The 14,695-nt window shown below is 38.7% G+C and overlaps 2 protein-coding genes across 4 annotated transcripts in view; one reads left to right on the plus strand and one right to left on the minus strand.

Moving 5' to 3' along the window:
- The window catches only part of LOC145497157 (synapsin-2-like), a 49,847-nt gene that overhangs the window by 9,478 nt on the left and 25,674 nt on the right, over nucleotides 1-14,695 (minus strand). The gene's annotated exons all lie outside the window — the stretch shown is intronic.
- On the plus strand, nucleotides 4,593-14,637 carry LOC145497067 (metalloproteinase inhibitor 4-like). The gene is made up of 2 exons (XM_081476861.1): nucleotides 4,593-6,081; nucleotides 9,870-14,637. The coding sequence occupies exons 1-2, from the start codon at nucleotides 5,970-5,972 to the stop codon at nucleotides 10,457-10,459; spliced, it is 702 nt and encodes a 233-aa protein (XP_081332987.1). The 5' UTR covers nucleotides 4,593-5,969; the 3' UTR covers nucleotides 10,460-14,637.

Here is a 14,695-nt window from a genome sequence, read left to right on the forward strand (position 1 = left end):
ACAAAATGGGTGGCCAAGCAAAGGTGGTTCGATATTACTAAATATAGAGAGTAATCTCCATTTCTAAGTAGGTTTCGTTAATAAATTTTCAGAGCGAAACCTGGCTAAACTTGAAAACTGAAGTGAAATGCAATGGTTTCCTTCCATTCGTCAAAAACTGCTCTGAAGAACCAGTTTTTCACGCTGGATTTTCCATAACATGAAATATGTTTGATGCTAAAACAAGCGACCGTGTAGTCACTTAAAATGGAAAGGTCTAAATTTCAACGAAACCTCAATGATCCAATACTTATAAGTACATATTTCATTAATTAATGACTTAGGTGGCGTCAGATTATTGCAAAAACAATATTAACTCAACATTTACGAGCTTTTTATTCTCCCAAAGAACCTGATTTTCGGTTGTGGCGAAATGCGGGGCGCGCAGGCTCCGAAAGAACCGACGAATCTGTTCCAATCTCTTTCCGCGTTCCCTGGTAATGTTTTGTAGCATCCGAGGAAAGCTACGAGTAAATAATTAACGACTCTGTCCTTGATTTTTTTTTATATTCATTATGACGAACATTCTAGATTAAACCTTTGGCCAAATTTTTATATTCGACCCTAATCTGTCGACGCCATTCTGTACTGGTTATCGCTTCTGCAAGCGCGTCGGTCAATTTAAGAGTTAAATTAAATATATTCTTCCTAACTTCAAAGTGAAGCCGGAACAAGTCAGTCGTGCTATCAAAATTCTGCTTTGCCGCATCGACAATACAGACATTAAGGGCTGCAAAGCATATTGCACGAGTAGCTGAAGTTATGTCGGTGAGGATATTTATAATTAGTGACTACCTTAAATGACGTATGAACTTGCGTATTTCACGATGATGATGTGAATACAGTATTGTTAAAAATAAAGTGCGGTGAAAGGAAAGTGGAAAGGGCAAAATATAGTGAACTAATTACATGCCCTTTAATTAAATTCATTTATTTTAGGATAAAAAAATAGTATAAGAGACTAGTATAAGAATAATTAAACACATATCAAATAAATAGTTTGTTAGATTAAGACTGGTAAAGTGTACGTGCTTTTCAGTTTTTTCGTAATTGCGTTGCTCAGATACTAGAGACATGATGAGATTCGAAGACTTTTTATCGCATAATATGCACAACACGACAAACCACGTGAAGAATTCTTTCCTCAAAGTTAAACTGATTCAGTGCGCTAAATTCAATTCTATGATAAGGGTTCATGTTCATCTTTGATCTTATCTGTGATCATGACTCTTAATTCTCCATACGTTGCCGCAACAGCAGGCAGTACAGATCAGAATAATTAAGCAAGCGACCTTAACACAATTAGGGCCCAGAAAAATGCACGAAATCAAATCAAAACGAGAATTCAATTAAAATATTCTAAGGACAAGATTGGTTAAGGGCATTCCTGTATTAGTTTTCATTTCAGCAAACTTCCGCATTTTATTTCGAACTAATATCATGTCATTCTTGTTATTTTTCGAATGTTTTCGCCGTTTCATGCGAACTCCGGGATTTTGTGGCCGTCAGTTAAAAATTCTTCAAACCAAAATCACGCGCAAAGTGTAAAAATGAATTTACATGTATAGAGTCGACATAGGGAACCACTATAGATGTCAGCATTACCTTTGTAGAACTCGACTCTGTAGATAAGCCTTTGGCAGTCTAAAAACATGGCAGCGTGTTTTTCGAAAAAAGTTTAGCTTTGGAAAACAAAATTGTTGAGTGCACATGACGTCATCTGACGCCATGTTGGTCAATGGACAGTTGCAATATTGCTATCTTCTCGGTTTCAAGTTCCCAAAACGTGCCCTCTACATCACTGTTTTTTTTTAATCTCTTAGGGATTACTAAGTTGCAAACAATAATGACGTTAAATTTTGCGGTCTATCGAATTAATGATTGGGGCTTTTTCCCCTTGAAAAATGGATTTTAGCACAGAAAATGATACCACGGAAAAGTACTCCGCAAATATATCACTGTTCTTGTACGAAAATGACCAACATATGACCAATATATCCTTTCAAATGCAAATCATGTTTTTGTTGGCTTTAGGTACCCATGGCGCTTCTTTCGTTTAATTAAACAAGTGAAGAAATACATCAAAGGAGGTGGTGGTGGTAAAAATAGTGGCGTGGAGGAGGGGAGGGGAGGGGGTGGTTTGACCATCGTCTAATTTTAGATCACCCTTTTATAAACAAAGAAACAGTCCAAGTAAATAAAATAAAATCTTGGCAACAATGGTAAGCACCAAATAACTTGCATGCTTCCCTCCGGCAAAAAAGATTCATCAGATTTCGGCATGAGTTTCAATAGGATGAAACTCATTCTTTAGGACAGAAATGAGACCATTGTTGTCTTATGTCAGTCAAGCTCTGCATGTTTGCAAGAGATTTACACAACATGGAATTTCTAAGGTTATTTTGGGTTTGCTTATCATTGTAAAATTGTACCTTTAACTTAAGTTAATTATATTACTCTGAACATCCCAACTGTATTGTAAAATTAAAAGATAAATACAGGGCGCGGTGTTTTATTTACGAGTAAACTAATATGACTAGTAATCATACTTGCTACAATGAAGATAAAAATACTGAACCCAGATTGAAGATATTACATAAACGTCTTAAGAAAATAAGATGTGTGTTTAACAAAACACAGTGGAACAACTTATTCCAGGGAGGTCCATCGTATTTCCTACAGAGAGTGTTAGCAATCTGATGTAATTCCTGACATAACAAGTGGAGTGGATTTCTTCTTGGTATTCTTTCACTGTGGTTGACCTGGTTCGGCGCATCAGGGTTCAGACCTCAAAGTGTGATTTTAGTGGGTGGACTTAGAATGGCGCAATTGGAATGTTGTTAAATAAACTTCTCTAAACCGAACTTTTGCTCAGACAAATTTCTTCTGAAAAGATCGGCGAGTGAATTGCATAGTGGCTTTAAAATGTTGACGTCCCGACACTGCGATCTCATCGTTCCACAACTCCAACACAGGTTGCTGAAACGTTCAATGGCATTCGCAGATTTCCCACAAGAGAACAAGCAGTTACGTAACATTAACCGTGCCGAGACAAATGTAATTCGGCGACACAACTGAAAACTAGGAGTCCTTGTGAAAACTCAGTGTGAAAACTGGCAACCTGCTTTCCCGAAAAATCGACATCCTTCCAACATGACCTGCCAACTCTTTTCCCCGGTTTATAAACTGGCTTTGAATGACTAATCGACAAAAAAAATTGGAATTTGGAATCCCGCCGTGCAAGCAAATATTTCGCGCCATCTTTGCAACCGGGTTTTTCAAAATGGCGCGTCCCGGAATTAAGAAAACCGCGAGATGCTCTTGGGTTATTAAGGAGATAAAACAGTTTTGAATTCGTGAAACACACTTCACACTAAAATGTATTGTGTGAGTTTCAAGATGCATTGACAAGTTTTCTGAGATCGCGCAACTGAATTCTATCGAAAATTAGACGCCCTTTCTAAATTGCAAATAATAATAATAATAAAAAAAAAAAAAAAAAAAACGGGAAAAAAAAAAACCCTTGCCAAATTTCATGGCAAATGATAATAACTTTCATTTATAGTTAATACTCTGTATTAAAGCGTTCTGTTAAAAAAAACGCTGACTTTAATTTTAAAGCAAGCATTGTCCAAAAGGTTGTTAACCCCAAACATCTTCAGCATTTTCTTTAAAAATATTGGAGATCGGATCTTTGCATATTATTCAGTGTAACTTTAATGAGAACTGTAGATCGAATGGTATGTTAAATATTCTTTCTTCAGTGCATGGCCCTTAAATAATTGACACTGAATCAAAAGAAACATCCTTGTAGCCAATAAGCTAACTTGGGTTAAGCTGAGCGTAATTGTATTTAAAATCGTCCGTTAGATAAGGTACCAAATGATAACAAAATAATACGACATAACTGGGGAGGGTTTACCGCAACAAGTTCCAATAAAGATTATTTAGGATAAGATAACAAAGATCGATTAATGGTGGTCAACTAATGGATACCGAAAAATGTGGCGTTTGAATTAAACGGCAAACGATGATATTTTAACCAAGGCATGGCCAGCTAGTGATGTCGATTAGAGCTCTCTTAACCACACCCCTTTCTAAGGAAAACTGTGCATTTCATTTTCGCTTGCCGCAGAGACGTAAATCATTCTAAGTATTACAAATCTTTAGACTTCTGGCATAGCACTTTTTAATCCGACATAATCCCCTGTAATCTAAAATTGCAGTCGTTGCAAGCAATTTATAGATGGAACTCTCTGAATAAATGTTTGGCAAAGAGCCGAACTATTATTGAACCAATACAAGCGCAATTAATAAAGGAACTCTGAGAAAAAGACAACGAAAAACCCAGATTTAAATTACGAATCCTACAAAATAGTAGAGTTTTACGAAATTAGACTTCCGTTAGTAACCGAAGGATAAAATAACGAGTTAGAACCAAACTCGCTTTATGAAAAAAAAAAAACAACAACAACAACAATAACTATTACAGTTTTTTTTCTGATACCATTCAAGACACAAGTTATACTAAAACCACAACCATACAAAGAAATGTTATTCGAAGCATTTTTCAGCGTCGCGGAACCGCAAAAAAAAAAGTCTTATAGCTTCCGTTTTACAGTTATCGTGATCAACAGATACAAAATTCAAAAGCAAACATTCCTAGCAATTACTTAAGAGCAAAAACCGCTAGCATGTGCTCAAACCCCTCCTACGTTAAGGAAATAATCGAGTACCACACGCATAGAATTGAGTTCTTTACCTTCCTTCACTTAAATATTTTCTTTCTGTTTCTAATGACTGTGATAATGTGATGAAATTCACACCACTTGAAAATTAACAGGTTTGGTGAATTTTCTAGAATGAATTCCGCCTGGTCATTTATATCATAGTATTACAAGAGTTAACGATTTTTATTCAGTTTTAAACGGAGTGAAAAACGCTCGGGTGCTTTGAAAACATGTGTTTTCCAAGCTAGATTGCAATCAAGCTTTCAATCACCGGTGAATTTTTTTTATAGCTTCCTAAAAGTAATACGAAAGTGTAAAGAGGTGAAAACGAGAGAAATATGCGACTAGAAGAAACAAGCAGGAAATTAGTGGACAATGATCCATAAAGCCATCCTTGTAAAATTACGTGTACTCGTATAAAACCACTTAGAAAACGTCAGAGAAAATGCAAAAAATGTCCTTATCAGCTGAATTAAGAACAAATATTTTTAATTCTTCAGGAAAAGACAATCTAAACACGTCCTTGGCAAGGGGTCACGAACGACTTCCTAAAAATTCCACAGCAACAGTTTCCTTTTTAACGCTAAAATAATGATAAGAAGAAGTTGACAAGTAGAAATTAAATACAAATATTTCGAGACGTATTTAGAGAAAACAAACGACGCTGTCAGAAACTGCCTAATTTGTTATGTTCGAGCGGCCCTTGGATGCGACATAAATATAAACACATCGATATTATAGCAGAAATATTCCGCTCAAAGTGGAAATAGTTTAAAATAAGCAGTGTATATTGGATAACTCAATTTATGTCCGTTCCCCTTACCATTTAAGACTGGAACTTCACCCGGAAAAGCCGACACAATCGGAATAAGCCTACTCGTACTCAATACAAAATAAGGCCCGTGTGGTCTTGTCAGGCGTGACTTTGTCCTGTTCATTGAAATGTATTTTTAATGCGTGGTGACATCACGGGTTCTCGAAAAGGGTTGCATTTTTTCATCCTTTGTGGACGCCCTACACCAGTATCCGATTTCAGAGCGATAGCGTAAAACGACCTTCACCGGCGAGACAACAGCAAAAATCCCCGTCCATTGCGCATAAACACCTTTTGGCTTTCGACGCTGCAAGGAAGTGAAAAACGACATTGGGTTCCACACGCGGCGAGTGGGTTTTGGAAGCGTGATTCTGGCGAAATACACGATGGCTTTTTTTCTCGTATCGTTCTTCCTGTGTAGTGCTTTCATCTCAGTGTGTCGTTGCTGCTCGTGTTTGCCGAGTCATCCGCAAAATGAATATTGCAACTCTGCTTTCGGTGAGTATACTTCATTTCTTTAAATTTCTTGAAACATCGCAGCAACCTTGTTGTGCAGCCCTGCATGCTTGAAGAACCCCTTTCAAGTCAACAACAAGTTTTCACAGAAGCATGTTGATCGATTGCAGCGATGTAGTTTTTTGACATTCATGCCCACTTGTTCCAAATTACCAGAGATCAACGAGATTTTATCGAAAAAAACAGCTCTTCGTCCGGGTGCATTTCACCATGAAACCCGAGATGAACGAAACGTTACGAGAACAGCTTTGTTGAAACGTTCAAAGATGTGAAGGTGTCATTAAAATCACTTAAACGTGTTTATTACTTTCAACATTCGATTGCGTGCGGAATACAGTAACACATTTTTTGGCTGTCGTTCAGTTCTTGCATTGCGAAGCCGAAGGGCTTAAAGCTGTTTTCCGTAGGGGGTATTAGACACGAAATCAGTTTAAGAGGCACGAGTTGATCCTTTTATTAGTGGACTTAATACCTCTATTGTTTCTAATACGATTTGACGAGGAAATACAAGAATTCGCTGTCCCTTTTTTTCAGTGAGTCAGTTTCGCTTATCTCACACAACACCGGCTTTGGTGCATTTCCCCCACTCTCACAGTAAGACAGTTGATGAACGGAAAGCTTCAACAGCGGAGAAATATTTAAACAACAGTGATATCGAGGTTAAACAATGTCGTCGAGTGCATGACTTGGCGACAAATCTCCGGGACCCTCCAGGATAAGTCCAGACAAATCTCGGAACATTTGACATCGATACGCGTGCGATAATCTATTCGTATTTTTTCGGGGCGGGCATTTAGTTGCGGTTATATTTTGCACCAAAAACAAATAGAGACCAACGGTAAAAGTTTTTTTCAGACAATAGACACAACAAATAGGAATTTTCTTAGCAAGGGTTTATTGTCATGATAAATATATATTGAAAGAGAGACCTTTTGCCCTCATCGTATAAGGGCCACTTAGGAAAAACATACACCGGAAGCTTGCGCGGTAGTGGGGTGATGAAATACGCAGCATTCTCGAAACTTTGAAATGTTTTTAACATTGTCCAGAACGGTTTTTTTCCCAGAGAACGTACCCTAAGATAATGACTGAGAGAGAAAAACATACTATTGATTATTCAACGTAATTCAAGTTGAATGGGGAGAAAATAGCATGTTGCATTTGTTTTCTAATTGACATTTCTTCAGTCACGCGATTGTGCTTAAGTCACGCTAGCATTAGTTCAGTCCTTTTGCATCGAACGCCGTCAATCAGATCGAAGAAAACCTTTAAAAACCGGGCGGAAAAAGCCTAACCAAGACAAGAAGACGGAATTCCTCGCTTGTGGATAGAAAACACACAACGGGTGTCCTTCATTGTATTTGCCCTTTGGCTGTTTCGCGATCAGAGATCTAATTTTAGTTTCATCGCAAGTCAGATGTCGCGTGCAACAGAAAATACGACAGGGACGAAGCGGTTAACATGACACATTCAAGGAATGAGTAATGATATTATACCTTCTACTATCATCGCCTTCTTTTTTTTTCTTTGAGGCGAAAATTAGCCAAAAAAAAAAGCAATACCGCCTCTCAGTGGAAAGAATTCTACACACGGAAGCCTTGTCATCGGGTAGCCCTCAGGGGAACCTTTCATTACTAATTTCAGTTAAATTATTTCACATTGGCTTGCAGCTTAGCTCGCGTCTCGCATGTTTTTCAACGCTGTAATCCCAGTCTAAGATTAGCTCGTACAATCCAATTCAGTTGCGATTTTAAAACGGCACTGTCTAAGTAACAGATTACTAAGTGAACATATAAAATAGTATTAGAGATTTTGTAGCATGTTTTTCTTCCTCTCCTCTTTTTCAGTTACGTCAAACTTGTAACACTGTAATAACACGAGGTTGGTGTCAGGTTTTTATGCAAAGAAAGACAAAAATAGCTTATGACGCTGCAGTTTGTGGAAAATTACTTTAGACATTGTACATTTTTAAAAACCTTTTCTTTTTTCATCTCCCACATTATCGTATTAACCAACACGGGGCTGACTTCAAAGCCATTTCACTGCACACGACTGATAAATGAATCTTGTTAACTGGCAATGTTAAGCGTGCTATAAGGGCGCAAGTCTGTGTTGAAAGACTACCTCAGGTAGCTAGTGAGTTATTCGTTCATGTACTGGTACTGTTCATTTATGTTGCAAAACTAAGGCGGCTCTGACCCGGGCATTAGGTCTGTGAGTGAAACCTTGACGTGTAGCTGTTCAAACGAGAGCTAACTAGAAGTTCTTTCATGTGGTGCTATATAATTTAGGCCTGTTGATGAAACTCATTACGTAATTCAGATGAAAGCTATTGAGCAGCGCTTTCTTATATAGTGCAGCAGAATTACTTAATGTGACTCTTAACTATTTGGACCCTGGTCTGTTAAGTCTGTAACTGAAACTCGAGAATGTAGCCGTTCAGATAAAAGCTTTTGAGCAGCACTATCTTTTTTTTTATTAGAGCACTTACACTACTTACAATACTACAGCTACTACAAATACTACCATTACTTACTAACACAACTTGCTAATTAAATCGTATAACTCATTACTTACAATATTGTTACATAACTTACAATACTAGCTTAAACATACTGTAAAATGTAATCAGAAAGGCAATAGAAAGTTACAAAGAAAGAGATACAATAAATAGTTAGAACACAGTTATTGTTTACACACAGGACAAATTGTCCACCATTTTTTATTAAATTGATCCAAAGTTTTGTTCTTAGTGCAGATATATTTTTCCGTTTCAAATTTAATTTTGATCTTTATCTTAAACCCAGCTAAGCCAAGCTTGGAAGCACTTCAGATCTTCTGCAATCCGTTAGATATAGTTTGGCTATCAATAAGAAATAATTTAGAAAGGGGCATTCTGAAGCTTTAATGCCTATTAAGACATCTTGTAAGCTAAGAGGAACCATTCAAATAAAAACTCAGTATTAAGCAGTACTTTCATGTGATACTGTTTAGTATGCTGTACAAGGTGGTTCTAACTTTCAAGTCTGTGGATGAAACCCTAGCGTGTGACCATTCAAATAAAAACTCAGTATTAAGCAGTACTTTCATGTGGTACTGTTTATTATGCTGTACAAGGTGGTTCTAACTTTCAAGTCTGTGGATGAAACTCTAGCATGTGACCATTCAAATAAAAGCTCAGTATTAAGCAGTACTTTCATGTGGTACTGTTTAGTATGCTGTACAAGGTGTTTCTAACTTTCAAGTCTGTGGATGAAACCCTAGCATGTGACCATTCAAATGAAAGCTATTGATCAGTACTTTCATGTGATACTGTATATTATGCTGTACGAGGTGTTTCTAACTTTTAAGTCTGTGGATGAAACCCTAGTGTGTGACCATTCAAATGTAAGCTATTGAGCAGTACTTTCGTCTGGTACTGTTTATTATGCTGTACAAGGTGGTTCTAACTTTTAAGTCTGTGGATGAAAGCCCAGTGTGTGACCATTCAAATGTAAGCTATTGAGCAGTACTTTCATGTAGTACTGTTTGTTATGCTGTACAAGGTGTTTCTAACTTTCAAGTCTGTGGATGAAACCCTAGCATGTGACCATTCAAATGAAAGCTATTGAGCGGTACTTTCATGTGGTACTGTTTATTATGCTGCACTTTGGTAAGGTGGTTATTTCTTTTAGTTCTCAGGATGAAACGTTACCTTCTGAATCTAATTACTACTTTTTGTCCTGTGTTGAACTTAAACACTCAACTGTTTCTTGCTCTGTTTTAAACAGTCATACGAGCCAAAGTCCTTTCTGAGACAACCGAAGAGCCCCGGCAGACCGAATCACCAGAGACAGCTCTGTGGGAACACATCCCCGAGGAATTCATACAAGAGCAAGTCTACACCTTGAGAGTACTCAAGATATACAAGGGGGGCCTGGAAATTAATAATACGGAGGGAGTGAACGTCTACGGATCGAGACAACGGACCCTGCAAGCAAAGTTGTACACCCCGGCGCGCGCCTCATCCTGTCACGTGCCCCTGCGTAACGGCACGGTGTATCTGCTGACGGGGCAGATCCTTAACGGAAGGATGCGGACTGGCGGCTGCAAATGGCGGACGGAGTGGTCTTCTATCACGCGCAAACAGCGCGCCGGAATCAGACGTTTTTACGGCGAGAATTGCATGTGCCAGGTCGGTATGTGTTTCGGAAGTAACTGCAATAAGATGCTTAAGGGCTGCGAGAAGGTGGAATGGCGGGCCCCAATGAAAGAAAGTTGTAAGAGGAGAGAATCTTACTGTATGAGGGACTGGAGCGACAACACCTGCGCGTGGAGGATATCAGATGACTACAAAAAGTGCCTCAAGAAAATCCCGTGATACCTTGCGGTCGGAGTAATTTTAAAACGACCCAAAGAAATCTTCTATCGAGTGGACAGCGAAACGCAAATCGGTTTGTACGAGCTAACAGTAAATGCGTAAGATATTTTGCAAAAGAGACATAGTTTACCGTTAACATTATTTGTCGCGAAGTACTTTCACGTCCATTGTTGCCCTTCGATTTACGGCGCGCCACTCTGAACTTGTTTGTGGCGACGAGCTGCAAGCTATATGGTTGTTTAGATGAATTTCTTTATATATAAAACATTTTACGGTGCAAAACTGAATTTCGAATGCAGCACAACGAGTATTATCGCTATTTGAAGTCATTTTGCAACTGAAAAGTATATGCAGAGTTGAACTTAGGAATAACCCTTACTTTTTCAGCGTTTTGGTAGGCATTTCACAGCCGATAATCGTTAATTATGCGCTCGTTTTCAGACTAAAATGAATTAATATAAGTTACTTCAGCGTGCCAAAAAAAATGCTGTAATAATGCCATTTACTTATAAAAAGGCATCCTTAACGCCAAACTTAAGACTAAACTTTAGAGCCCTGGCCAAACGGACTCGCAAGTAGTCGCAAGCAGCCGCAAGTTGAAATTGCGTAGAGAGTTGCGTTGGGTGGCTAAACGGACTCGCAAGTTTCCTCGCAAGTACCCGCAAGTCGCTATAAAAACCCATTTCAAGTCCGAAATATCCTGTATTTCATTGGCTAATAATAGGTTACCGGGACGTCTCTCAATTTGCGTTGACTTGGGTTGAGTGGCAAAACGGTGAAAAACTGGCGTCGACCTGCGTGCAAATTTGATCTCGACCAAAGCGAGCGTAGGTCATCGCAATTCAACGCAAGTGCACGCAAAACCTGGCCAAACGGAGTCGCAAGTAGACCCAAGTTTTCAACTTGCGTCTACTTGCGAGTAAGTTTGCCCAGGGCTTACGCGTTCTTCTGTCGAGAGAAAGGGCTAATTTAAGTTAAGTTAACTTTCATTTCGCGAATTACAACTATAGAGCAAAATGTTCAAATGTTTCGATTTTTTCTTGAAGTGGCACCGACATATATGTTTCAAAACGACTTAAAATCTTGCCAGTCTCCTTTCCTCTATCATTTTGACGACTAGCACATGAGTTGTGCTTCGAAGGAAAGCAATCGAGCTTTTTACATTATTTTTGCCGACAGTAGCTTTGCGAGTGATTTGTTTCAGTTTTCAGTAGGATTTGCGCAGATATAGTTCAAATGAATTTTGCTAGTTAGTTTCGCAGGCAAAAACTGCTTCTACACAAAATAAATACTTTCGAAGTGGAAGGTTTTACGAAGGGCCAACTTTGGACAGTGAATATTAAGACTATTGCGAACACAGTTAGAATTGACATCTTAACGTGTTGTTCATAATTATCAAAAATATATGTGTTCATTTAAGAACACCAAATGTACGTCTTTAAGACGAATTAGTTTGAGAACATGAAACTACAGTTTCTTGTTCGACTTGTTCCTGGCAGGCGCATGTTTATTTTATATCGTTGTTGTATAAGATATGTATTATGCACTTTGAATAAAAAGTATGCATGTTCAGAGAAAAGAGGAGTGATTAATTTTTGATTCTAATCAGTATCTTTGTGCTACTTGTTCTTTCTGCATTGCATCTTACGATGAAAAAGCTTTTTTTAAGTGTCAAATGGTACTTGTTCTGTGGAAGTTTTTCGCTTGGACTTTCTGCAGCATATTGAAGAAGAGCCAGGCCCGAAACATCTGTTAAACAAGTACTATTTGACACGAAAAGAGCTTTTTCAGACTTTTATATTTAGAAAAAGTCTGTCAGACCTTTTCAATCTTGTGCATTCGTACTGACTTTTTATAACACTCCTTTAATAGCTTTAGTGCACTTAGACAGCAATTCGGAACAAAACTGAACCATTATTTCCACCGACGAAAATGTGTCTTAGAATTGATCTTTGAAGTCACTCTCATGTGCGTTTAACAATGCTAACCTCAATGTCAAGGTTCTACTCATCAGTGGTAATAAAAGATCTCGTGTTTCATTAATCCAATTTGTGCAAAACACCCTTAATAAAATAAATATACGGTAAGCAATTAGGGACTTAAAATTGTTTTCCTGCAGTCTCGGAATTTTAATCACGGCGTTGAAACGTGAAAAACGTTTTGTCTGTCACAGTATGTAGTCTTGATTCAACCCTTCAAGTCGTTTGCAGACAATCTGCCGAACATTTGTATGTCTGAAATTCTGGTTGATATAAGTTGTGCCACATACGAACAAGATGTCGTAGAGAACTTCGTAATCCGATAAGATCTACCAAAGTAATAGTACAGAAATGAGCTTTTGATCATTGAAATGCTGTAACGCAAATTTGAAATCCTTATTTTAAAACCTTTTCGCGAGTAGCCTTTTACAGTAAAAGACTTTATTAATTTGGTAACAGTAATAGCGACGTGTTCTCAAGCCTGACTCACTGTGCAAAAACTCGTCACAAGGGTTTCTCTTATTTTAGAAGCAGGAATGCACAACGGACAGATATATTGCTTCATGGCTGAACTATGCCTCGTGAATGATCTGTAACTAAGATTCGTTGGTTTCATTTGACAGAAAAGATTTATATACGTTAACATAATCTGAAGGTCAATTGCAAACTGGTGAGGAGAAAAATTTATCGTTGAATCGTTGGGAAAAGTTTTTTCGCGAAGAATACACGTTACCAGGTGACTTCTTATGGATTGTGCTCTAATCTTTCGTTCCACAAGTGGGGGATTCCAAAAAAATACCCGAGGGATTTGCTCAAGAGGCCGGAGGTAGTCATGATTGCTGTGAGTAGAGTTGCTTGGAAACTCTTTGGTGTGTTTTCATGACACAGGGTCACATTAAGGGCAGATTAAATGATAAAAGGGGGATTAAATTTGTTGTCGTCTTCTTAACTTCCACACCAGACAGGAAAAGATTTACACGCTATTTTTCTCCTGCAGTGTAACCAATATTTAAAGCATGCGCCCATTTGGAAACAAATCAAGTCAATTTCACTCATGACCTCACAAGTCGGCTTTCACGCCACTTGGCCAGAGATTTAAAAGCGGTTTCCACTTCTTTCTTGGGAGAAGTACAACCCAGCGCTGAAGAAGATGGACGCCGTGAAAGAGCAGGGATCGTTCCAGTAATTTTTGTAATAGCCCAATTTCGATATATTAAAATTCAGCCTAAAACAATAGACCTCAGCACGAGGCTCCGGGGAATAACTACAGAGTTTGTGGGGTTTATTTTCCGGAGCCTCGAGCTGAGGTCTATTGTTTTAGACTGAATTTTAACATATCGAAATTGGGCTATTGGTACTCAAAGGACTGACACTACTGGGGAGGGGAGGGGGGAGGGGAGGGGGGGAGGTGGACTTGCGTTGCTGCTGGGCGCTGCATGCTGAGAAACCCTCACCTTAGAGACTACTCTTGGCTTATTCCGTCAAGTGTGACCGTAAATGAACCTCGTGGAAAATAATGGCCACACAAAATCCTGGGTGTGAGGAGCGCGCTTCTCGTTCGCAGGTTTTCGCGCGGCCATTTTTTACTTGAGGTTTTCGTTTGCTTCACGAACGAAGGACAAAGCGAAAGAGGGACTACTCGTAGTCTATATGATAGAACACTAAATGCCTTTTGTTTTACAACCTTGCGCTCGTATTTTTCTAGAACTAACCCTTTACTTGGATACGGTGGCTGCGCCCGCAGTACGAGCGGCAGTCAAAACTTAGCTGTTTACCGAAACGTGACCATAATAGTCTTTTTGTTCACAGCTGACAAAACAAAGAGAAAATTCTCAGTTGCTTTGGCTTCTTCTAATACTAAACTCAAGAATTCTGGGTTTAATTTGACGTGGAACAGCAGCATCTTTGCTCAAAATGTCCAAAATGACACAACTATTATCCTACCTGGCGACAGCGATCGAAAAGCGAGTTGCCGAGTGCGGGGGACCCATTTTTGGCGCCAAATAAAAATCTGATATGACTTTTGGAGTCAAGAAATCCTTTTTCGTGAATATTTAATGCCGTCTCCGGTGAGAAAATATGTCTGACTTTAATTAACATGCAACAGGACAGTAAAGTTTTCCAGCCTGCAGAATCCTGATTGGTTAATTCAAATTTGAGGCGCGCCGGCCGTATGCAAGGTTCAACTGCACCCGATAATAGTTGTCAAACAGCTGCTTTTCCGATAAAGGAATGGAGAAGAATCTCTGCTACTTCC

Source organism: Orbicella franksi, chromosome 9 (assembly GCF_964199315.1).
Source record: "Orbicella franksi chromosome 9, jaOrbFran1.1, whole genome shotgun sequence".
NCBI lineage: Eukaryota > Metazoa > Cnidaria > Anthozoa > Scleractinia > Merulinidae > Orbicella > Orbicella franksi.

Coding starts and splice junctions, on each gene's coding strand:
- LOC145497067 (XM_081476861.1), top strand. CDS start 5,970: ATGGCTTTTTTTCTCGTATCGTTCTTCCTGTGTAGTGCTTTCATCTCA. Junction 6,082..9,869: donor ATATTGCAACTCTGCTTTCG/GTGAGTATACTT, acceptor TGTTTTAAACAG/TCATACGAGCCAAAGTCCTT.